The 26857-nt window shown below is 39.2% G+C and overlaps 1 protein-coding gene across 8 annotated transcripts in view; it reads left to right on the top strand.

Moving 5' to 3' along the window:
- rabgap1l (RAB GTPase activating protein 1-like) overlaps positions 1 to 26857 on the top strand; it is a 121788-nt gene that overhangs the window by 82665 nt on the left and 12266 nt on the right. For 4 of the 8 annotated variants that reach the window (XM_017477899.3, XM_017477898.3, XM_053683204.1 and 1 more), the window contains exons 15-19: positions 1392 to 1466; positions 5258 to 5383; positions 7252 to 7395; positions 11711 to 11752; positions 20301 to 20429. In XM_017477899.3, the coding sequence (XP_017333388.1) occupies positions 1392 to 1466; positions 5258 to 5383; positions 7252 to 7395; positions 11711 to 11752; positions 20301 to 20429 (516 nt within the window). The other 4 variants (XM_053683209.1, XM_053683207.1, XM_053683208.1 and 1 more) reach the window with 4 other exon arrangements.

Here is a 26857-nt window from a genome sequence, read left to right as displayed (position 1 = left end):
ATATTCACATGTGTCTATCAGTGTGTTTACATGGACAACAATAATCCACTATTAACCCGATTAAGACAATACTCTGATTAAGAAACTAGCATGTAAACAGCAATTTTTAATGACCTTAATCCGATGAAGGTCATGCTCATAAACACAAATCGAATGAAGACATGTGGAGTACTCCTGTTTTAGTCGCATTATCGACGTGCATTACAGACATGTAAACAACTTAATCACACTATTAACGTCGTGTGAGAGTTTCCACTGCATTTTGCGACAGGACACGATCACACACGGCAGTGCTCAACCGTTCTACGGCAAACAAGAGAGCACGGCTGCGTCCGAAACCGCGTACTTACCTACTATCGGCCTGTAGTGGGAGACATACATGTATCTCGGCTACTATATAGACGGTAAGTACGCGGTTTGGGACACAGCCCACAACTTCAAGCAGCCGTCTATTTGCACGTACAGCATGACAAATAATTAACCGCACTTGAAGCTTTCGTAAAAAATTTTAACAAAACACCCAAAACTGTATACAGTACCATAACGAAGACGAACGGTATGTTGATGCGTGAAATCCTGGAGGGAACGTCGGACGGCATGGCGCAGGGACGTAATGACGTGCTGTTAATCGAACTATGTTCTATAATATGTAAAATGGGTACATGAGAGGAGTATTCTAAAAGCGACTCATGTAAACACCTTAATCACAATATTGTCTTATTCAGAGTAACTTCAATAATTAGTTACTGCTGTCCATGTAAACGTAGTCTATATGTTTCATTCTGTAGGTTGATAACATGTTCTTGATATTTTTTCAGGGAGAGTTTAGTAGTAGTTCTTAAAAAATAAAAGATAAAGTTCTTTGAAATTTTCTATGACATTCCTAAGAAGAAAAAAATTCAAAATTGGATGCAAAGGCTCTGTTTACTGTTGTTAAATCAGCACTACCAGATTAAAACATTAATGAACAGGGCTCCTAAGTGGTGCAACAGAAAAGTGTTAACTCTGCCTTTGAGAGATGGTAAGTCGAAGAGAGTAAAATTGGCCTTGCTCTCTGAGTGGGAAATGATAGTGTTTCTCAGAGAGACCCTAGCCAATCATGGGCATCTGTGAGCTCATGTATGCACAAGAGGACGGATAGTGCTTTCCTCCGAGTGTTTTGAAAAGTTCTGGTCTATTCTTCACATGCCTTACTAGCGTTCACGCTCCCCGATTGGTAGGGGAGAGTTAGCTAGTGATTAGGAATAGGCAGAAGACCAAAATGTGGGGGAAACGGGTAAAAATGTAGTAATGTAACCTTTTACACAAAAGGTTTGTGAGTATATCATAGATGTAACATGAACTCTTTTTAAAATGATTTTATGTACACTAACAGGGTCTTTTGTCTGCAGGCTTACTCTGTGTATGATGAGGAGATTGGATATTGCCAAGGCCAGTCCTTCCTGGCTGCAGTGTTGCTGTTGCATGTAAGTATTAATCACTTGTACTATTACAATTCAATTTTTACAATTCAAATATTACAATTCAAATATTACACACACACACACACACACACACCCCCCCAAATGGCCAGTTCTTGCCAAAATACAAAGAACAATAAAAAGACCATAGATGAGCATACTTATCAAGTTTTGATAGCTTAGTGGTAGTTGTGTGAAGTGCTTGCTGAAATCTGATTGGCTGAAAGCCCATTACTTGTTTTACAAATAATTAAATGATGATTAAACACCAGTTACAGGTTAGCAGAACAATACAGAACACCAAATTTCAACTCAAAAGGACGTTCTTGAGAAACAGCTAATTTAAGCTAACTCCATCCCCTTTCAATGAACATGCCCATTCACCACACCCCAATTATGTGGACATACTCATAACCTTGTCCTTTACATGTCTTTCAAGTTTGGTTTAAATCCATCTAACCACTGATGTATTATAGCTGTTTAAGTAAACCAGCTCCGCCTCCTTAGAATTGATTAATGTGTGGTGGCCAAACTGTTTACAAATCTCAACATGTTTTTGACAATTACTGAGTTTCACACTCTGCTGAATAGTTTTATACCACAATTGTGAAGATAGGCCAAAAATCCTTGGACTAGTTTGCAAAAGTTCATTTTGCATATTATACGAATTGTCACAAATTAAATGGGTGGAGATAAATGTTCCAAAAAGCAATTTTTTTTCTACAATTTGAGGAAAAGAATCAACCTAAAAAAAAGCCCACTGTATCTCTTATTTTCCAAAAGATATGCTTGTTTTTGTATTCACTAGCATAAATAGCTTCCCCCAGTGGCCAGTTTGAGTGAGATTGCTTCAGATAGTTGTGGGTCCCTACCCGATCCTACTATTCAAGTGTCATGATGATGTCTCAATGTCAGATGCTTCCTGAAAGCTGATTGGCTGATGACCATGTCTTTTTCAGTAATTAGGTCATCATCAAAAATCCACTTACTGATTAGCGTATAGATGCAGCATACCAAATTTCAGCCACAATTAGGCCAATCAGGCCCATCTCGCTTGCCGGCGTAGTGGGAGGGAATACTACTGATTTGATTTGATTCAATTACCAGGTTTCATGTCACAACTTACAGTTTGGTTTAAGGCAAAAAGAAGAAGATAAATCCCAAGAATGACAATAAGGTTCCAGCACCTTCAGTGATAAAATCAAATAGCAAATATGTGTTGAAAATTTGAGAGCAATTTCAGGGAGTTACAAAAGGGTAAATGTTAGAAAAGGTTGATTACAGTTATCTATTATATTTTACAACCACCTATTAACTGAGAGGGAATTGCAGTAAAAACAATGACAAACCTACCTTTTTCACAGCTTACTTCTCCTCCTCTGTCAAACGTATACAAGCCTCATGAGTTGCCTTTTACAGAATATTGAGCAGCTCTGTTCTGGCTAATTTCAGGGTCTGGATATTTTAAAAAGAAGTCGGAAACGAATGTTTGAGTTTGTTTAATGTGTAAAGATCTAAGCGCTTTCAACATTATAAATTTTAAACATTACAAACTGTAACTTTAAGACTGAGCAAGTAATACGTGAACATTTTCTACGGAAGCTCTGCCTTCTGGAAGTGTGTATATGTATGGAGGTTTTCTTACCCAGGAAGCCCAGGAGGTGACAGGAATATTAATGCCTTAGACTGTCTACCTGCAGGAGCCCATTCAGTTCTGGACACACACACTGTCTCTGTGATTTAATACCCACCTTAACCTCTCTCCCTCAAATACAACCACACACACGGGCTACAACTTGGCACCAGACAAACGCTTTCTACAGCACTTGCAGCAAACCATTTCACTTTAACCACATTATGACAGAGTATGAGACCTCACTCGATTTCTCAGACGCTCTCTGCTTTCACACATTTTAAATCTTTCACATACAGTCCCTTGGCAATCTCTGTCAAAGCCCATGGCTCACTAAGGATCTTGTCCTCAATTTCTCAGTTTTCTCCCGCTCATCCACCACAAGCCCTTTATGTAACACCAATCTCTCTTGCCCGCTCCGTCTTGCTCCCAGTCTCTCACTGACTTTCACTCATTGACTCTTGGTCTCCATCACTGTCGCATTCTCAGTATCTCTTTCTCCCTCTTCCGCCTAGTATTGTTCCTGCTATCTCACTTGTCTCATCTCAGGCTCTCGATCTAATCTCACTACTGCTTTTATCATTGAACCGCAACTCTTGGGTTTTTTGTTTTGTTTTTTTTTCCTGTAACTGATTTTTTAGGATTTTAATTTTCTCTACTAAACCACTGCACGTTTGTGTTAAACCCGTATAGACTTCCTGGAGATCCTGTGAGTTTCAGCATACAGTATACAGTATTTAGCTAACTGCTACTTATTAATATGTGATGGAGGTTCTCTCGGTTGTTGTTATGCAGCCTTTCAGGAAGAATTCCCCTCTACTGTGAGCAGCTTATCTTTTGAGGAAAGGATCAACTATTTCACAAGCACGTTATCACACTAAAGCCCTGTTGTTTTAGCTAGAGTGGTGCTACAGTTTCTAATATCATCTGTAAAAAATAAATAAATAAATAAATAAATAATTTAATACAAAGTGGTAATGTTGTAACATTTTACAAGACAAATGACCAGGTTCCTAGTAATAGCAGTCCTGTTTGTATCAGCCTCACAGTAATGTACGTGCCGTGTTGTTATCGTCACACCTGTTGTGTAATAAATGAGTGGTAATTTGGCCAAATTACACAGACACTTTATTCTGTCTGAATCAGTTAGCTAAATCCCTTAAAATTATATTACTGAATTTCACCCAGGTCAAACTAGTCCAACTCAAATGCTTCTGCTTATTCATAGGAACCACATTTAATAGTGGGTATTATCTCTATAGCATGTAGATTTCAGAAGAGGTTTAGACTATTGTCTTTAAATGCAATTCATTATGTTTGTGGCTCTAAGAGGGAAAAGTGGTTTTTGGATTGGATAATATTTGTACCTGGCTATAATAAAAAGGCGTATTTCAGAAACTGAAAATCAGTTTCCCCATGCAAAGGCTGAGAAAAAGAATAAAAATGTCTCCGTTTTTTAATGTCCAAAATTGTTTGGGCTAGTTTCAGGTGTCTTTGTGCCGTTTTTAAGATGTAATTGGGCTGGACATTTTGCTGAGACTTGGCAACCCTGCCAGTAAGATTTGATGTTTAATTTAGAGCAGTGGTGGTTTAATGGTTAAGGCTCTGGGTTACTGATCAGAAAGTTGGAGGTTCAAGCCCCAGCAGCTACTTTTGGGCCCTTGCACTGGGACGTGTGAAGAAAAGAATTTCACTGAGCTGTCATGTATATGTGCCAAATAAAGGCTTTAAATTTGTCTCATTCTTGGGGAGGGATTTCATTTTGAGAAGGAGAGCAGTCCTATTGCATGGCATGCACCTACAAGCATATTTTTGGGATGTGGGAGGAAATCCACATAGATACAGGAAGAACAAGAGAACTTCCACACAGATAGTAACCTGAGCTAAGAAACAACCCTAGAGATCTGTGGTGGATCATGAAGACAAAAAAATGAGAGATATTTCCTCAAGAATGTCTCTAGAAACATATATTAAAAAAGAGTGTTTAAAAGAAAAATGTACAGCTAGTTAGGGAAATGCCCATGGACACTGAGGACAGTGAGCTGGATATATTTATCAAAGGCCTGAAGCATTTGGAAGGGATAATAAATATTTTGATGGTTAGGAACCAGAATTCATGCATTACAGCAATAAAACCAGCCCGTGACTCTGTGTGTGTTTGTAGATGCCAGAAGAGCAGGCATTCTGTGTGCTGGTGAAGATCATGTATGACTACAAACTCAGGGATCTCTACAGGAATAACTTTGAGGATCTACACTGCAAGTTCTACCAGTTGGAGCGCCTGATACAGGTTAATACAATCAAAATGTACCCTTCAGTCTGTAAAAATATGCCATTGACTTGTGTTTAAAACATTCTTGTAACCAGATCAACTTTATCATATGATGAAACCTGAATCTCTGTAATCTGTGTAAACATGCTCTTATACACGCATGTGTACACACACACAAACTGCAGGGTATGCTTATTAACTTTATTTTGTTGATGCATCGGTACACTGGTGCATGTTCATGATTTTTAGTAAGTAGCATTGTGTGTGAAATGTGAAAACAGCAGGAGCTTACAAGAGGAGCTTTCAGAGCACAAGTTCTGTAAGCTGTTAGAGCAACACCTCTGCAAAATGGGTTTTAATTTTGTCTTGAAATGCAATTAGTGCCAAAAAACTTCTTTTCAGCACTCAGCCCAATACAGTTAGTATTGATAGGTTCCCCCATGACTAGAGTGTTAGTATCGATTGGTTCAGGGATGGTACGTATACACACACACATACACACACACACACACGCACACACACACACACACACACACATACACACAGAGAGGTGTAGGAACCCATGCTGGGCAAACAGCAGGCTATCTGAAAGAATTCCCATCTTTAGTAGCCCCCCCCCCCCCCCCCCCCCCCCCAACCCCAACCCCAACCCCAACCCCGAACAGCGCTGTTTTTCCCTTCTTTTAGACATCAGCTTCTATTGTTAGTGCTTGGGCTACATCCCCACACATTATCTCTGATAAAATCTCTAATCAGACCTGGAGAGGGAAAAAAAACTTTTTGCTGCTGGATCATTTGTCTGGGCTGCTTGTGTGAAGAGGTTATTTTGAGAGGCTTATTAAAGAGATAAGTTGAAACCCCCATCTTCAGCTTTATGAATGAATTACTTACTGCCTTGACTCTTACTACCACCAGATTAATTGATTCTGGTTCTTTTTTAATGTTATGTCAAGGTTTAATCCTGAAGTTCCAATTTAATTAACAGATCAAATTTTGTGTATATTTACTCTATATTTGTGTATATTTATTTGTATGTACACACTACTGACCCAAATAATGTCTTTTGAAGTGACTGTGTGATGCTTGAAACATACAGTCTGCATGATGCAAAACTAGTAGATATAAGCTTCACTTATTTCCTAGCTACATTAGCACTGACTGAACATAGCAGGTAAAGGTGTAATGATACAACAGAGATTGAAATGAATTGATACTACAACCATACATTGGTTATTATTGACTGTAACTGACTTGAAGTTCGAATTATTTTGAAAAAAGGCAAAGAACAGCTGTGTAAAAGCATAAATAATATTTTAATTTAAACTGATGTGTAAATAATTTAACAGGTGAGTGAGGTTATTTGCCTGTAACTCTGATTCTGAAGAAGTCCTTCTCTATCATTATTTACAAATTTCAGGTACATCATATTGTGTCTTGTGTGGAGGCCTGAGGTTTGCACCCCTAAAAACAGACTTGTTAAGCTTTCTTGCATGCTTTTGTCTGTTTTCCCCTCTTGTGAAAAATCTTCAGCCAGTTAAATGCGAGTTTGAAGTTAAATGCTACTTCCATGAGGTACATCATAAACCAAAGAGCATGACCCCCTGCTGGCTGATTTAATTGTAGATTAAATTTTTTTTAAATATGAGCAGTCTAGTAAATGCTGAGTAAAACGGTAAAAAAAAAATACATTTTGATGTAATTAATATTTAGTTTGTCAACAGTTTAACACATATAACTGACATACAAATATGAAGTATACAAGGGAAAAGCAATGATATATAGTATATACTACAGAACTGAAACCAATGATGTGGTCAGTGTTTTAATTCAAATAATACTTCTCTTAACGTTTCTTTTCCTGTTTCTTTCTCTCTGTGTGTGTGTAGGAGCAGCTCCCAGATTTGTGGTCTCACTTCCAGGATCTGAATCTGGAGGCTCACATGTATGCCTCCCAGTGGTTCCTGACCCTCTTTACTGCCAAGTTCCCCCTCTGCATGGTCTTCCACATCACCGACCTGCTGCTGTGTGAGGTACACAAACCACTCATTGACTTCAGCAATTATGTACTAATGTGTTACATAGCATCAGGAATTCACTTTAGGAGAAGATAATAGAGCAGCAGCTGTGTTGGTTTTTTTCAGTGTTATTTGAGCAATTCGTATATAAAGAAATGGCGTCTTTCAACAACTTGCATAAACAATTTAGTTATACTGCCAACAAACGTTCTTTTTTTTTAAAAGCGATAGTTTGGTGAAAATGACATTTACATGACTTTTAAATTAACCAAAACATGATGGGGGTCAGTTATCTCTCTTTAGATTTGTATTGAAGCTACAAGGCTAAATTGGCTAACAAGTAAGGGAAGCCTATAGCCACCAATTTAGCGTTGTGTCTAAATCATCACACACTCACGTCAAACCGTGTTGAATTCTTCAGTGTCTGTGCATTCTGACATCACAAGCACAGCTCCATCTTTAGCTAAAAGTTTTTTAGCTTCAAATAACTCTGCACCAGCATCAGACTCAGGAGGTATGGCCCAAACCTTTAGGCTTGAGTTTTAAAGAAATGATGTGGATTATTAATTCCCATTTAATTTGCAGATTTAAAAAAAATGTATGCAGTTTTTCTGCTGTTTTATAAAACAATTTGTGTACATGTTGTATTACTGAGATAAACGATGGCTTTTGAGGTGACTGCATGATGCCAAACTGGTAGCTGTAAACTTCACATGATTGCAAGCTATATTAACCTCTAAACTTCAGTGAAATACTAAAGAAGCAAATTTCAAATGCCAACATCTTGAAAGATCAACCAAATTTGGTAAAGGGAAAAACTGTACATTTAATTAGTAGAACTATTTCTTTAATTGCTTCAGTAGTTCAATATTGAAGATGATCATAAGACAATGAGCTGCTGTGTTTATTTGTTTGTCAGTTTTTTTCCTCCAGACAGACCACATGTGAAGGAACACCATTATTTTTTATTCATTTTGTTTTACACATTTTCTATAGAAAGTTGCCTAGTCAGCCACTGGTTTTAGTTAGCTCTGTTAAATATAAGTCTCTTGGAGAATCACTAAAGCCTCTCTTCTCTGACTTCTTTGAAATTGGTTTATGTTCTCCAGAAGATTGTGTGCTGGCTCTTTATTTTCCTTTGACGGCCTCTTGGTCTTTTCTTCGCCATTCATTCAGCGGGATTGTAGCCCGCAGCGGAATAATTAAAAGTTTCCTCGGTCTGTTTCAGTCAATGAGTCGCATGATGAGAATCTGTTAGATGTGTCTAAGGGCACGTCTCTATCTTTCTGCCTCTCTGCCCAGTTATCCCACTCTTTGTCTTTTATCTGTCTTCTGTCGTTTATTCTTTACCTCGAGTTCTTTTATACTGTAGACATCTTTGCACATTTAACACCTTTTTTTCCCTCTAGTCTTATAGTCTGGAATTGTTTATTAATTCTCTCAAAGGATGAAGAGAGCCTGATGACTAATAAGCTAGAGGAATTGTAGCTGTTTCTGTTACAATGCTTTTTTAATTACACAATGACCCACCGTCCACTTTATTAACAACACCTGTAGACCTGCTCATTCATGCACGTATCTAATCAACAAATCACGTGGCAGCAGCACAATGCAAAAAATCATGCAGATACAGGTCAGGAGCTTCAGTTAATGTTCACATCAAACATCAGAAAGAAGAAATGTGTGATGTCTGTGACTTTGATCGTGGCATGGTGGTTGGTGCCAGACAGGCTGGTTTGAGTATTTCATAAACTGCTGATCTCCTGGGATTTTCACACACAACTGTCTCTATAGTTTACGGAGTGTGAAAAACAAAAGAGTCTGAGTGGGTCACAGTTCTATGGGTGGAAACACTTGGTTGGTTCAAGCTGACAGGAAGGATATAGTAACTTATATAATCACTCTTTACAAGCATGGTGAGCTGAAAAGCATCTCAGAATGCACACCACATTGAACAGTGAGGTAGATGGGCTACAACAGCAGAAGACCGCATTGGATTCCACTCCTGTCAGTCAAGAGCAGTAGTCTGTGGTTATCATGGGCATAGACTCACCCAAACTAGACAGTTGAAGATTAGAAGAAAAAAAAAATCATCTAGTCTTTACTCAGTTTCAGTGAGTCTGTGCCCTTGATAGCCTCAGATTCTTGTTCATGGCTGATTCTATTAATAACAATCCCTAGGAATTAAAAAAAAAAAATTATACAGTTATTCTTGTCTGTAGATGGGATGGTGCGATTAAAGTAGAGGTCAGAACCTTTTCAGCTGGCAGAGCCATAAAAGGCAAACAAAAAAAATATTTTTACTTTAAAGAGCCAGAGAAAAGTTTAAATTTTTATTTACATTTTATATGTCTTCTGATCATTATAGTTATTATCTATCCTATTATTGTATAATTTTAAAAAGTGGTAATGTAATAAAGGTCATTTCACATTTGCGTGTTTTTGGTCTGGCAGCCTGCACTTCACCTAATAGGCCTGTAGGTTGTACTTGGACTTCATTTAACCAACTATGATAGCTTAACCAAATGGTAAATCAATACAAGATGTAGTGCAAGCATAAGAGTAAACTGAACACTACTTACTATTAATGTGACTTCCAAATATGCAAATTTGTCTGTCTGTACAGACTGGAAAGGGTGATACTCCCTGTCTTTTTTTCTTTTAGCCATTTCACTTATGTTTAAAAACTGAAAACACACTGGCTATGTAGTTTTCAACAGATTTATGAATTAGACCCAGAAATTACCGCTCTGCTCCATATTGTCCCATGAAATTTGAGCTTGTTGTGCCACATCACGATTGGTTGATGTATACATGTCCAACGCGCATCGATTATGAATTATGTAATTTCAGAATATGTAATCGGTCGAGTTTTAATTGAATTGATACACTAGCTTTTGTGATTGTTTTTATAAAAAATTTTCCCACCGTCAAGCCAGTCGCTCTTTTTTCTCTCATTCGATAAGTTAATAAGACAAAAACATGCAGCTTGTCATGTTACCGAAAAACCGGATGATCTGAATTGTATCAAATCAATAGTGTATTGAACTGTTACTTGTTTAATTGCATCCTTTTTGTATTGTATCATATGTTAAATATTGAGATGTGTATTGTGTTGTGTCTTTCCAGGGCAGAGCTAATTCTGAACCAAAAACATGTAAATAGAATTCTGAGATGAAACTAGCCAAACACCCTGCATGGCAATATTGTGAATTACAGTGTTGCTAAACGGTTTTGAATTTTATGAGACACTTTTAAACATCACATACTGTATAACACCTGTAAGACAGTCCACCTTCAGGAAGTAGGGATGAACAAACAGCCATGAGCCTAAGCTCATTTTTATCATGAGGTATAGTAGCTTTGAAGTCAAATTCTGTTTTGTTTTCCAGTGTGATACACAATGTGTGTGTGTGTGTGTGTGTGTGTGTGTGTGTGTGTGTTTGGGGGTGGGGTGTAGGGGGGTGGATGGGGAGGGACACAGAGCTGCCTCATTCCCTGCAGAGCACAAACACACCATTATTTCCCCACCATTCCTATCTAGCCTCCTGGCGCCATCTAGGGTCAGGTTTGTCTGAGTCACTCATCCAAGTTATTAATAGAGTGCGGAGGATATTTTTAGCTCCGTGTTGCCATGTGAACGGGTTGTCTGAGCGATGTTTGAGATGGATGTTCCCATGCGGAGCTGAGTTCAGCACTGCATTTCCCATTGCTACTCTGATAGCACCTGCTCTCAGACACACACACACACACACACACACATACACGCACGCGCACCACCCACAGTTCAGCTTCTGTCCATCCTTCACTCTGCATGCACACATCCACATGTCCATCACTCAGGCTTCATCTGATATTTGCTTCTCTTCTTCTTCTCAGCAGTCACTCTCTCGCTCATGGTATTGCTGAGCTATTTCTAGGCATGCAAATTCCCTCTACATAGTAACCTTCATTTGCATATTGTGTTGAGAAATTCAGCTGGAAGTCAGCACTGTTTTATTTAGCGAGTCCTCGCTTCCCAATATATCTCATCCAAGCTTCTGACCTCAGCACATTCAATTAGCTCTTCATCTGTTTTATTTTTTAAGTTGCTCTGCTTATTTCCACACAATAAGTGCAAATAAACAGCCACATATCAGAAGAATAAAAAAATAAATTCACTCATTGTTGAAGGATTATTCATAGCCTTTTTATTGTAGCACTGTGTATTGTTCTGTGGTGTAAAAAAAAAAAAAAAAAAAAAAAAAGGGAATACTGAAATACTCAGTGTTACAGAAGCTCTTCTAGCATGCTTTGTGCTCCTCACACCTATTTTTGAATCTCTCTACAGGGCCTGAACATCATCTTCAATGTGGCACTGGCTCTGTTGAAGGTAAGGAAATGAATTTTTTAAGTAATTAAAGCAGAGTTGAAGCTCTGTAGGTGAAAGGTGGTGATATTTTGCTGTCAAAATAATGATGACCTGGCAAAATAATTCAGTTTTCCTAATGTATATTCGCTCATGTTTATCAGATGTGTAAGGTCTTAGGTTGCTTTCACACTAGGCAAATTTTTCCCTGCTGAAACACCGCTGTCTGGAATACCTTTTGTCTTGATTACAAAAATATGTGCATATGCTAACTATAACACTATCATTACAGTGCTACAACTGAGTCTTTGCTATTTCCGGCTAACTAGCTGGTATTCTTCTTCTTCTTCTTCTTCTTACTATTATTATGATTATTTATTATGATTATTTGGGGCAGCATGAACAGCACAGTGCCTCAAAAAGATCTGGAGGTTGACCCTCATGTGCCTCGGAGGAGGCACATGCTTGCCACACCTTACCTAGTTGGTTGTTAGTTGTCGTGTGATTGGGGAGAGTTGAGTCACTGGCAGTCTTCAAACGATGTCTAAAGACCTACCTCTTCTTGAACTACTTAAATTGTATTGTGTGTGTTCTTTTCTTACTTCATTACCTCCCAAACAGAGTTTTTAGACAGATGCTATTCTTAGTCCATGACCTAGTGAACCAGTATCAGGATGCATTTACTGATAGAGACTTAAGGATAAGGGCATCTGCCAAATGCCATAAATGTAAATGAGAGTTAGGTAATGGGTGGGAAGTAGCAAGACCAAATTTGGGAGAATATTGGGGCGGGGGGATGGGCTAAGTTAAAAATAAAAGAAACAGAATGTCATGCCTCCTTGGTTGAAGAAAAGAGGCTGGCTCAAGTAACAGGCAAATAAGAGTCTCTATCTTTTATTTTGTGTATGTTAAGATCATTCGAGAAGTTCATTCGCTCAGCAACAAAAAAGGTGTTTTGTCAGAGTGACCTTGACTCTAATTCAGCAACTGGATGAGTAGCACCATACTGAGCAGTGAGGAAACGTGAAATATCCACCACTTCAAGATTTGTTTGTGTGTGATGTTTATAAAGGCACAGTGTGGGAATACAAGTTATTAAAAGATTTTGGGAGAATTTTGGACATTTTTGTTTTTGGCGAAAGTAACGTGCAAAACCGAAAACAATGTTCTGTAATTAATTACATCAGTCTTCATTTGGGTGAAGGGTGTGCAAACTTCTGTTATTATATGCTGAATCAGGGCTTTTCATTTTGAGCTACACTTTACAGGAGTTGAAAGAGTAGGCTCGGTTTCCCTCTGCTGTTCTGAAATTATACTGCACCCTTCAGATTTTTCAGTCATTTAAAGCAGTCCTTCTCAAACTGAAGTCTGTGAAACCTCACAGTCCACCATTATCGGAATTATTATATTTATGATCGTATAGTTATTCGTCTGTTTAACTGGTCGCTTGAACTGAATGGATTATATATAGAATATTATTGTACACATATTTTTTTAAACAATATTGCAATATATTCATAAAATAACTCAGAGGGTCCATGGAATTAATTTTGCAGACTGCAAAAGGTTTGAAAATCCCTGGTTTAAAGAGCAACACCAGTGAATTTGATGATAGTTCCACGATAAACGTAACAAAAACATAATCATGAACCATGATTAAACTGGATTGTCTCTCATTTTGTTCTATTACTAGCACATTTTACAAAAATTCTACATTTGGTCTTAAATGTGTGTAATACACTGTATCGACATCTTGTACAGGGGGGTTTCTTCTGTTCTGATTTTTTCACAACAATATTTTTATGTATGTCTCTTGACACAAACATGCTCTTCAATCCCTCAATTCGGACCAACCAGTTTTAATTGAAAATAATGTAACGAAACTTACTGTCTGATACCTCTAACAATTACACCAGAATAAATGGGCCTGGTATTGATCAAGTCCTTATCGGCCTAGAGAGTGTTTTATTATTACATTCCTTAAGCAGTTTGACATTAGGAGCTCTCTATGTGAGACATTTTAAACACAGTAGTGAGTCAGCTTAAAGATAATACATTAACATGACATTATCATGCAAATACATAACGCATAACTTTCCCATATAAATGTACATATTACTGTAATGCATTATTCTTATAAGTATCTCTGTGAGCTTATAAAATCTTTATGATCACATTGCATAGACAATTTAGACTTTGTTTCCCAAGAAGTGTCTTTACAAAGTGGAGCCTGATGAAGTGTCCTGTATTTCTAACTGATACGCCGGTATGTTGTAGGTTTTTAGTGCCACACGGACATTAATCCTGTGCAAACGCTACATATGAGCCATCAAGCGACCATAACCAGTTTTGGGTTAATACCCAGTAAGGCCATTACACCTGAGGCTTCTGTAATGAAATTAGCAGTCAATAGAGTTTAGCTTATATACTTTAAATTCAATATAGTGACTTAATTCTGTAAGGTTATATTATGTGCATATACTGAGAGGAAGTATAATGTGGTGAACATAGTTATCAGATATGAACTTGTATTTCTGTGTATGTTTGTAGTCTGGTATGCATACATATTTCCTATTAGCGCTAATTTAATGTTAAAATGATGATAATTTAGCCTGAAATTACTTAGTACAAATGGGTACTAAATGAAAGCCGTGTGTAATTCATAATTGACTTGTTTGGTCTTAATTGAAATGAGACAGCAGAAACAGAGCCTGTGAGCTTGAGCATGTACTTCCTTTAGGTTTGCTTAGCTGATTAGACCAATTTATGTTTACCTGCTGAAATTAATTACAAAAGCGAGTTGCTAGGTTTCATGCTTTCATTCGGTAAACATTTGCACTTGATGCTTCATGAAACCTTCCACATGTAAAAACACTGCATTACCAGTATCCCTGTAATATCCGGTTTCTTCTAACAGCAAGCCCTGAAGTGTCCTCTTATACCTCAGCAATTTTTAATAAAACCAGCCACTGCTTTTATTTCCAGTAAATATTTGTATTAACATAAAAACCTTCAACAACTGAGACATAAACTGAACAGGTTTCACAGACATTTGATGAAAAGAAGTGGAATAATGAGTCCCTGAGCAAAGTGGGGGTCAATATTAATAGTAACAGTCAGTATGTGGTGTGTCCTCCAGCTGCTTTAAGTACCACAGTACATCTCATCCTCATGGATGCACCAGATTTGTCCGTTCTTGTTCCACCAAGGCATTTACAAGTTCTCCATCATGTCTGGAGGACACATGATTACATAATTTTCCACTAATTTTGCTCTGGCCACATCTGCAGTCCTCTTGCCTCCCTGCAGCAGGACTATGGCATGTTCACGCAGGTGAGCAGGAACCCTAGACATCTTTCCTCTGGTGTTTTTCAGAGTCAGTAGTACGGTCTCATTAGTGTCCTAAGTTATTGTAACTGTGACCTTAATTACCTACCGCCTGTAAACTGTTCGTGTCTTAAGGACTGTTCCACAGGTGCATGTGCAATAATTGTTTAAGGTTCACTGAACAAGCATGAAAAACATTATTTAAACCCTTTCCAATAAAGATCTGTAAAGCTTATTTGGGTTTTACAAAATAATTGTGTATGTTGATGTGTATGTATGTATGTGTGTATATATGGTGTGTATATAATGTATATGTATATATACACACACACTGTATATATTAATTTCAAAATAAATACATACTGTATTTGTCCACAGTATGCAACCCTCCATAGTCAAAGAATTAAAGGCAAATTACCGTAGCACTCATTAATATCACATAAATAAAATACACCAAATTCACTGTCACGACTGAAATGCGATCGACTGCAATTTAAGGTTATAAAGAGCCGTTGTGAATAATATTCGTAGACGTAATCTGCAAGTAGAAATAATTTTCCCTACATGCCTTAAGGGATAGAGATTACGCCTGTACGGTTTGATCGGTATCAGGCATTGCTGTGATGGACAGATTTACACAAAAATGCCCATTAGAAACTTGCTATGTTAATTAATTACAAATTATTAATGTTTCTCTCGTCACTGGATGTTTTTCACAATTCATCAAAACTTTTTGCACTTCTTTGCTATTTAGTAGTTTTTTTTTAATGTCACAAATCATTTAATAAACAAATAGTTAAATTGCCTTCTTGGTATTAAAAAAAAAGGTGGATGTATTGAGATCATGAATGATACTCTACAAGCGAGGATGTGTGTGTGTGAGAGAGAGAGAGAGAAGGGTGGGGAGGTGTAGAGGGTTTTCACTGCTTCATTCTGATTGGCCGGTTATTACGACATTTTCCCCAGAGGCTCCCAAACACCCCTCCCTTCTTCCTCCTTCTCTCGCTCTGTTTCTCCACATGCCCACTTCTGCCTGTGTGCCCACAACCTGAGCAAACAGCATCTATTAGCATTTAGCGTTAGCCCTTGCACATTTCTCAGCCATGTCCACGGTGCACACATCGACCCAGCCTGCTTGCGGAGTCTTCCTGACGCCCCTCCTCTACTCTTTTCTTCCTCCTGCCCCTCCTTCTCCACCAGCCTGCTGCCTCTTCTAGCACCGACAGCATTTCTGTCCTCTCTATCTCGCTCAACGTCTCCTGGACGCGTCTGCTCTGGCAGGCATTGCAGCTAGCCTGAGTCAGGCCTCAATCTCACTGGCTCAGAGGAACGCAGGAGCAAAGCAGCCAGCCTCAGGGACATCCACATGCTTTGGACTAGGCCTGCATCATCCTGTCACTTCCCTTTGAATGGAGCTTTTTGATTTCTGACTGATGAAATGAGACATGATGGAGTGGCATGGTCCTATACCCTGTGTGAATTGACGATTGAATCCTGCATGTGGCCTGCAATTATCAAGATGCCCGGTGTTTTTGTCTGCCTGTGCCAGAGTGATTCACTGATGAGCCGTGAAAGGAAGATGAGGTCTTCATTGAGCCGTGTCGCGTCTGCTAGGCTTCTAAACGACATCCATTAGCTCCACTCTTCTACTCTGAGCTCCAAGCCTCTTGTGTTTACATCCATGTACTTTAGGAAAGTGGAAAACAGCTGCTGTGGACTTGTCTCTTTCATATTTTCTCTCTCATCTTCATCTTACTAATATTCCTTTTTTATGGATGGCATGAGGATGGTTGGGAGTTGTCTCATGCTGAGGAGGAAGAGTAAAGCAGGGAAGATGTGGTGTCTGTCATCTGTCTCAGTGCATTCCCAAGCCTCTCCCTCTGTCTGTTGCCAGGCAACAGATTGCTGATTTGAACACTGTGAAGGCGGTGGCCATTATTGAGCATGCAAGAAAGTGGCTCCTCAAGCTGAAGCTTAATGTGCTCGTTATGTTAAACAGGACTATAAGAGTCAGGTGAGGTTAACCATATTATAGATCTTACTGATAAGTGAAGCCTAAAGCAGCCATTAGTTTAAGCCTAGCATGAACCGGATATGCATTAAGTTTACAACCCAATGCACTTGGGGTTTTTTTAAGAATATGGAAACCGCGAAACCAAGTCTGAGAATAAGTATGTGACTCTCAGCTGTTTGCTACACATTGTTGCACATCTAAACTGTTTAAGTGCACTAATTTCTGAGAAAAATTACATACCACCTTCGGACATCATCGTGGCTGACCTCAAGTCAGCCGCGCAGCCTCCCAAGGAGGACTGTGCCACGGATTCGGGGGATACACCAGAGAGCCGGACCTTCTCAAGCCCAGACAGGGAGCTGCCCATGCCCCCGGCGTTGCGGGCACTGGAGGAGGGGGCATCAGCAGGGGAGGAACAGGCCTCTCTCGAGCCAGACTACACAGAGCGGGTGATGACCCTGCTGGGCATGGGCCACCGGCTCTTTGTTCCTCGACTGCTGGCGGTGAGGGACAGCTAGCACATGATATTTTCTGATTCTGTGTTGTCTCTTTGGCCATCCACAATATTTTTCACACAGCCTCTGTATTTCAGGATTAATGTGAAGAACCTCCTTTTGGGAAATAGAGGTGTAATTTTTCATTGTTTATTAGCATAATCAGTGATGATAAACAGAAAATAATAGTGCTCAAAAAAGCAAAGTATATTAAGAGATCCAAAATATTTTGGCGCTGTAATGTAGGGATTCAGAGTCAGGGGAGGTTCTAGACATCCCACCCACTATATAACGAAGAGTTTTGCCTACTCCATACAGTAAAATGGGGAAAAAAAATACAAGACATTACATTGCCAACAAATAATTACAGATTTCCTTCACACCACTTCAGTAAATAAACATCAGTGCCTTTATCGTGTTTTCCTAGCTGGGTATGGACAGGATTTCCCCCTCCAATTGAACCAATATAGACTATAGATATAGTCACATTTATATATTGCAGTGCAATACCTTAAATATGCACTATATACACAAATCAACTGCTAGTGGAAGTGAAAAAGACAAACTATAAGCAGAAAGAATAGTTCTTCATAAAAGTGTATGCTTATTTTTCAATAAATATAACAATTTACGAGTATTTATGATTTGAAAACTAAAATGTGAAGTATTATGTTAAAGCAGTAATGTAAACATCAGCAGAATTTAGAAGATACAGACAGTTAAAGTAGTTCTTTTTTAATGCTCTAGTGTGTTTGCTCTTTGACTTTGAATACAAACTTCTTTACTTCTACTTTAGTATTTTGCAAGTCCGCTCCCGACAGCTGTCATCTGTCTCTGCACGCACGAATTCAAAGTTCATGACAGTCTCGACGCATCGACGTCACTCACACTCTTTTGAATTCAGAATGAACCGGCAGGTGATCTATCCTGAAATGATGCTGATCAACAGAACAATGCCCGATTTATTTTTAGAATACATTACAATCACTAAGTAAGTAGATGACAACAACTCGCATTCTTTCTTTGCGTGCCTGTTTAGCCTTTCGCTCAGCAGCCCCTGAAGGATGTATTAATTTCTGCGCCATCATAAGTCACTGACTTAAAGTCAGTCACCTGCAGAAAAGTTGCATTTTGTTCATCGTACCCTATCTCTTCATACATTCAGAGGCTGGGACCCATTTTGAAACGGTGACATTAATTGGTGTCACTACAGGTGAGTGACAATTCATCTTTATCCAGTGGACAAAGAGCCTAGTCTTTTGCTGCCCGTTTTGATTGGTGGACTAGCGTATAGTGATGTGATGGTTATGGAGGCCCCGCCTACAAGCCCGAGGCCCTAAGCAGTTGCTAACTCTGCCTATAGGTAGGGCAGGCCCTGTTCAGAGTGCATCCCTCTGATAACCAAACTCAGCGTCATGGGCAAGAAGTAATTTTACTGAGGTGTGATGGCGAAGTTTAAATCCTGAGCTACATTCAGTCTAACTGACAGAATATGAAATAGGCAGTGTATATACAGTACAAGTACACTACATGAGCATGCTACTGTTTGCATTTTCTGTAATAAATCATGAAAGCATTGGTGGTACACACACTTCAAGCAGTGGCTTAATATGTGATTTCAGATCAATCAAATGTCTATTTTCTTAGATAGATAGCTAGATACATATTTACCAAAATAACTAAGAATGGTCATGGACACTCATTTAATATTATTTGGTATTAATATGAATATTTGTATACATATGCATTTAAATGGTAGATTGGGGTAAAAAAGTATAGTAAGACAATAATAATTTTCTGGGCTTACATATTTTTAACACGTATCTCTCACAAGGAATGTTGTGAATGGAGCAAGGACATTCAGCTCATGCTGCTAAACATCTAGTGCAACACACCTAGCTCTGCTACTCAGATATTCAGATATAGATGTAAGTAATGACTATGAGGAGATGGGCGCTGTCTGAGAAACCAGACCATTTGGAGCAAATTTGTCAAACTGATGTTGGTCAAACTTTAATTTTTTTTGCATTAGGTAGTTTCTCCTGATCCACTGTTACCATGACAAGGATAAATCTCTTACTAAAAATGAACTAATGGTTTCTGTGGTTTTGTGACTGATGTATACATTCAGAGACATACAGTGTTAATACTGAATTGAACTTAAGAACATGTGAAAAATGTTGTTTTTTTTTTTTTTTTATGCTTGTACACATGTACTATACAAGTTTTGGCAAACTCAGTTGCAGTTTTAATTCTGACTAAATTGGTACGTTAGTATGCAGCTAAATCCCTGATCCCTCTTTCTTCGTCTCATCTCTAGTAGCTGCTGTGCAAAATGCCAGACTTAACTACAGGGTGTCTCAAAAGTCTCCATACATAGGGGAAGAATGCGTTTGACAAAAGAAGAAAGTATGAACATCATTCTCATTTCTGGATTGGGAAGCTTGCGATGGACTTTAACAGGAAACATGGCGAGCACATCGCACACAACACTGCTGCCAAACTAGTTAACAAATTCAAAAAGACTGGGAGTGTTGCAGACCAACCGAGAAATGGACGTCCACAAACATCCACTGATGAAGGCACAACCAACATGGTGCAGTATACATAGTCACCTATGCACCTATCTATGGAGACGTTTGGGACACCCTGTATTATTGACGTTCTTTGTGTCTTAAAATAACTGTCTTATTGAAATATTTACTAGGTTCCTCTATCTCTCTCTCTCTAAATACAGACCTCCAAGGAGGACCTGCTTCAGGCTGACTTTGAGGGCGCGCTTAAATTTTTCCGGGTTCAGCTCCCCAAACGCTACAGAGCAGCTGAAAATGCTCGCAGACTCATGGAGCAAGCCTGCAACATCAAGGTAGGAGCTGTCTCCTAAATCTCTCTCACACTTTATTACTGCTGTACACTCAGGGACACTGACCTCTCTTTTAAACCCTCATGTGAAAGCCATGGGACTATAAGTAAGTTTATTTTCAGTTGTTTTTGGGTTGTAATGTTTTCTTTCACAGTAACTTGCTCGAGTGCCATTACACTTCATACTTCTCATACATCAAAACCTTCATGGTCAGTACACACAATATTTCAGCTGTGAGGGGAAATTAGTGGAGTCCTGGATGGCTGCCATAGCTAAAGTTGTTTGTTGTTGTTGTAAAGTTGTTTGTTGGGAATACATATACTCAGGGCAGTGAACTGGATGAGAATAAGAAAATGTGTGGTCTTGGATTGCATGGAATATTTATGCATACTGAAGAAGTGTAAAGATTGAAAAATACTAGAAATGACTTGAGAACTGAAGACACTAGAGTTTTTCATTACTGGTAATGGTTACCTTGCTATTCAACATGATCATTATGAGGAAGTGTAACATGAGAGCATTGTTTATTGTGGCAACCCAACTTCGATGGAGTTAGATCTTACAGCCACTAGGCTATGTTTTTATCTAGAATTTAATATAGAAATAAAATTTCCCGCACTATTAAATAGGCTGAAGGAATTATTGGTTTTAACAGTGAGTGAGAAAAGGAGCTCTAATATGATGACTAATATTACGTTAAATTAGCAGCATTAAAGGATGCTGTTTTCTCTTCACTGTAGTTAAGTGTTGAGAGAAAACCTGAGCTAGGTAGCCAGAGTGACTGGGTACAAATAATGCTCTGTTAAGGTTACAGTATGCTGCTCACGTAGAAAAGTTATGTCTATATGGTATTTACAATGTTGTGTAATATTATTTTCTGCACTAATGTAGCCAAACATCAGTTAATACATGGAGTAATTTACTTTGTTAACATTACTTCTGATTTATTTAATATTGTTAATGTATTTGTTTATGATTATTTATTACATAACAGAGAATATGTTCATTTGTGTCAGCTACTCTGTCAGTAAAATAGTTTGACTCTTTACAAGCTGCTTCGTGTCAAAGGAACGACACTTCCACCTAGCTATGAGAAATGCATTTATAGTTTTGCTACAACTAACGCTTTCTTTGAGACATGCTGTCGGGACTTTGATCAGTTTCCACTCCTCATTCATTCACACATCTCTACTAACCAGTCTTAGCAGAGGTGGACAAGCAGTTCAGATGCTTCGATTATGGAGAGTGACTTTTCCAAACTGCCTCGCTCTGCTCAGATGGCGTTTGAGGCTGGTTCTGATGCAAGTATACAGTAAATGTTTTTTTTTTTTCCTTTTATTCTGTTTGATTTAAGTTCTGAGAAGAAGAAAAGTAGTGGCAATAATACGGCCTTAGTTGTTCATAATCCCTCATTGCTTCCTGCCTCTTTCCCCTTCTGTATGTGTTTTAGTCACACTCATTCTCTCATACTTCTACATCGCTGTTACTTAATTTTCACTTACTCAGGCCCCCACTGTCACTGCCACTATCTACAGGATTTCCTGTGAAGTTGCTCAACTCTTTTTGCACCAGTAGAGCTGTAATTTTAAATGGAAATGACGTTCTAACAGAGACGTAGCATAACTTGCAAGTAAGTTTGGAAATGTTTACTGGACAATTTTTTTAATGAAATATCTGCTCAGTAGCGAAACTGTGGTCTCCAACATCCAGCCAATCAGGACAACGTAATCTTGTTAATCATGTGGCCTGTAAAGTCAGACATCTCTTGCACTAGCTTTCAGGCATTTTAGCCTGATGATTATGCAGCAAGACCATGAACCAAAGCATGTAAATCCTAGTCCTAGAAGTAAATGAAAGACTGATCTCCAGTTATCGGAAGGGTTTGGTTGCAGTTATTGCTGCTAAAGGTGACACAACCAGATTTTAAGGTTAACGGGGCAATTGGTTTTTCACATGGGTGATAGGTGTTGGATCACTTCTTTGTTTCAATAAAAAAAAACTGGGCTGTATGTTTACTCAGGTTGCCTTTGTTTTATGTTGTATTATGTAAGCTCTAAAACTGTTTAGTATGATATATATATACACAAAAACAGAAGACTACTTTTTCACAGCACTGTATCTCAGCACTGGAATAAAGAATCGCTTTATATTTACATATGCCATAGCTAATTCCTTCAGCTTGTGGAACTGTGCTCTTTTGAATTTTAATGGGCTCTCAATGAACACAGTAAAAGATGTGCAGTGATACTTTTCATAGCGAAGATGTTTTAGAGACTCTTCCAAAGCATCCACCACTTTATAATTTCCAGAAGAGTTTACAAATTCTCTGGATACATGCAAAAAGATGACTAAATATATCATATATTAGCAGGTGGGAAAACATGTTCCAACACAAGGCAAGGTGAAGAAACATCTGCTTGTTAAAATTGCAGAGATGTTTGTCTAGACAGGGCTAAACAATGCAACCTCCTTTACATTGGGTATTTCCAGCTGTATTTTTTTATGTGGTGGAGAATAGTTGTAAGGGATGAACTGACCCCAGCAGCCCTTGTAAAAGGAACGTGCCAGAGCAAGCCTTATATCACAGAAAACATGTAGATTTTGTGTATTTTGGGCTCTAGATCTGTGAAACACTAAGCCTCATAATGACTCCTGGTTGTGAAATAACCTGGCTTGCTTTAGGACCATGGGAAGGTGAAATCAGGCATAAAGGAATAAGTGCACCTGAGCACAGGGATGTAAACAGGTGCATCGATCTGCTTGCTCAAAATGAGTCAGCACATGAGATTCATTCGCAATTATTTTACCACAGAAGAATAGTTAGTTTTCCATTTGTTATACTTTAAGCCACTTTTATTTCCTCATGTTCAACCACACCTTGTGTTGCACAGCGTGTTCTGTCATTCTCCTAGGTGTGGACCTTGACTTTGTCAAGCCACACCTGTGCACACTAACCAAATCAGCTCAGGAGTGTGCACTTGTGATCTGTGTGGCTGGCAGTTATCAGGACATAATGCCGTACAGCCCTTGACTCGGTTCTTTTATCTCGAGGGAATTTGAGGACACATCAAATACAAACACATATCCTTGTCTTTTTGACACATTTTTGGATCATGAAGCAAGGCAGAAGTTCAGGACCGTGCACCATTCTCAACCTGGTCGCTGGATTTGTTGGGCGTGTTTGCTGTATCATGCATGTATGTGAATAAGACAGCGTCATTTCTCCACCATATGTCATCACTTTAAACAGCTTCATCGAAGGTGTGGCCTGTTTGAGGTGCCTGACTAAAAGTGAGAGTGGATGTGAAGAACAGAGAGACAGAGGAGCTGTGAGGTGCCACTTTGCTTATTTTCAGACATTTCTCCTCATCCCGTGGTGCATTTTATTCCCCGGTAATACGTTGGTTTGTACTAATGCTCGTGACGTTTTATCAGAGACGCTTCGGCTGCTTTTGCTTTCTGTTTAGCTGAAAGTATTTGGGTGTTGGTGACTGAACATGAGAGTGTAAGAGAGATTCTTTGAATATTTTGTCTGAGACAGTAGGAGAAAAGCAGGAGGCTTGTTTGTGTGTGTAGGAAGCCTTGTAGTGAATTTTCATATCAGCACTTTTCTGTACACACACAACTTCTCTGGGGGACTGCACACAGAGATTAGAGCTCCTAAGAATGCAGTTAATCTCTCCATGTATAGGCGATCATTTCTCTTTGGAAATCAGGCACATATAAGAAAGGATCAACTTGCCGTCTAATCAGCTTACACTGCGCAGGAATTCACTGGCACCTTCATGCTCAGGCGAGGGGGAAAAACAACCATCTGACTTATTCCCGTCCCTACATTAGGAAATTTCACAGCATCTTTATACCAAAGAGATCCGTTAGAGCGGCAACAAGACACTTGTTTCGCTGGAGGCTTGAACACAGCTCCAGCGCAGCCTGATGGGGGCTTGTGGATATATTTTTAACTTCAGGAAAGAGTTGTTTGTGTCAACTGTGGGATTTTCTCACAGGGAGGAGGACAGCTGGATTGTGAGATCTCAGAAGGGATTTAAAAATTACCAAGTACCAGTCGGACAAGTTTCGAGAGTTCACATGTAACAAAGTGTGTACATCAGTACTGAGTCACTGTGGTCTGTCTGACATAGCCCACACTTCCCCCTCCTCTTCCTCTGGCTATCAGTCTCTCACGTCCCTCTCTTCTCCTCTTTCTGATCGTCTCTGACTGCAAGTGAGCTTACCTGCTGGGGACTGTGGGATAAAAGCGGGCTCTGTTTAAACGAACCCAGGAAGGCCACCTCATTTTTGCAGACAGAGGACGAAAAGAAAAAGGCTTGTTTGTGTCTGTTCGTTGGAGGATATCACAGCGACACATGATCCTCATACTCAGCTTCAGAAAGCCACTGCCTACCTGGGAAGTTTGAGAGGAGGTGTGTGTGTGAGTGAGTGAGTGAGTGAGTGAGAGAGAGAGAGAGAGACTCTCCGTCCCCTCTCACGCCTTCAGGGGCAGGATCTGCTACTCGGGGAAGGACATGTGAGTCGCTCAGCACTGGCGGAGCTGTCAGCGATTCTCCATCCTCCCTCTTTTGCGCGCTCTCACTCTTGCGCTCTTCTTTCCTGGCTCATGCACTGTCGCTTTCATACGCACGCCGGCAAGATGATGGAGGAAGTGTCTATCACGGTGGCCTACGATGCCCATGTTATCAACCAGATCTGTGACGAGGACATCTTTGCCAATTTGGTGGCAGATTCCAGACCCAAACCAGCGGTAGGTAAAATGCATCGGCATGCAGAAAACTTCCAGATTTATTACAGAGTTGATTATGCTCTCATACATTAGCCAAGCGAGTAGATATCAAGGCTTGTGCTGTGATAATGGTCTTACAGTATTATTTATGAAAAGAAAGTAACGTCTATATGTTTTGGTAATTCGTTCTTCCTGTTCCAGTTTGTGGTCTCCTAATTAAGTTAGACTTCTAAAATGTCTCGGTTGTAAACTTAAGCTCAAAGGAGACGTTTTGCGTGTGTACGTGTGTGTGTCTGTGTGCACCACATCCCTCAGACATATAATACATTTTTATGCATTTCATTTTCTTCAATTTCATATTCACTATTAATTTATACTTATTACTCGTAATACTTTTATGAAGTATATGGCAGAGAGAGCTGAGCAGAAGCATAAGTTACGGTACAAGTAATATACAGGGGAAATGAATCAATATTCAGAAAGAGAGAAAAATGTTTGATAAACGTTGATATTGTATTTATCCATTTATTTATTGGAAACGGGTTCAGAGTTTGGATCGTTTGTTCAAGGTTGGGTTTTTTCCATTTTCTCTTAAACTGTAATATAATGTCTCATGTAGTGTGACCTATTTGTAGTTTTGCATACTGTAAATACATAGATAAGGATAAAGCAATTGCAAATCGATATTGAAGTCCAATTCAAAATGTCCCTCAAAAGCAAATGTAAAAGCACCTTGACATGTTTAAAAGATCTAAGTGGCAGATTAAGCATTTGATTTCTTTAAACAACTTGACATGAAGGTGTGACTCGATGTGTGTCTGTGAGTAGTCATGGAAAACAGTCTTTTGCTGTAAATGCTGTTTGAATGGAAAGTGCCATGGGGGAGTGTTTTTTCCACGTAGGGAGTCAAGTACCTGTGACAAGTGTGTGTGTTTTTGTTTTGTGTGTATAAAAAACCGCAATAATGCCATTTGCTGACAGCAGCCCTGAGTTTGTTTATAGGTCACTTCACTTTTCCTGTCAGTTTTCCTCAGTGTTTATGACTCTGTAAGACAGGCATGTCGAGTCCCCCACTGAAGGCATGGCACACAGTGATACATGAAGCATTGTGTCCTGAACTCAGTGTTCTGCAAATTAAATCTAATGATGTTGGCCATCATCTTATCTTGTGTCTTTCTCAGCCAAACACCCCCCCCCCCTTCCCCTTCCAATCTCTCTGTTCGTTCTCTCAACGTTAGCTCTCGTTTTTCTAACCACTTCCCCCTCATGACATACCAATGCTCCTGGAGACCTAAAGAGTGTATCTTATTACTCAACCCTGAACAGACACACTGTATTAGAACAGTGGGGTTGAACAGAAATTTCTTCAGCACTGGTTTTGGATACATTCTTTGCATATGGGTGTGTCAGTTTTCACATCAACCTCCACTTGTAGCCACCTCCTGGTTTTGTCACTGTTGAATAAAAGCTGTTTTTTTTCACGGGCCCCATGGAGATTACGTCACGTCAGTGTTTTCTCCCATATCAGAGTCTCTATGCAAAACGAGGCCAGGTGGGTGGTTCCCAAGAGCACTTGTTAGTGTGTGTTTGCAATCAGGCTCGGTGGATCTGTAGGTGAAAGCCCTTGTGTAAAAGGGTAACGACACACTTTTTGGTGAGATGGATTTCGGCAAGATGGTGCTGTTAAGTG

The sequence above is a fragment of the Ictalurus punctatus genome, chromosome 10 (genome assembly GCF_001660625.3).
Source record: "Ictalurus punctatus breed USDA103 chromosome 10, Coco_2.0, whole genome shotgun sequence".
In the NCBI taxonomy this organism is placed as follows: domain Eukaryota; kingdom Metazoa; phylum Chordata; class Actinopteri; order Siluriformes; family Ictaluridae; genus Ictalurus; species Ictalurus punctatus.
This window is presented reverse-complemented; position numbering and strand designations above follow the sequence as displayed.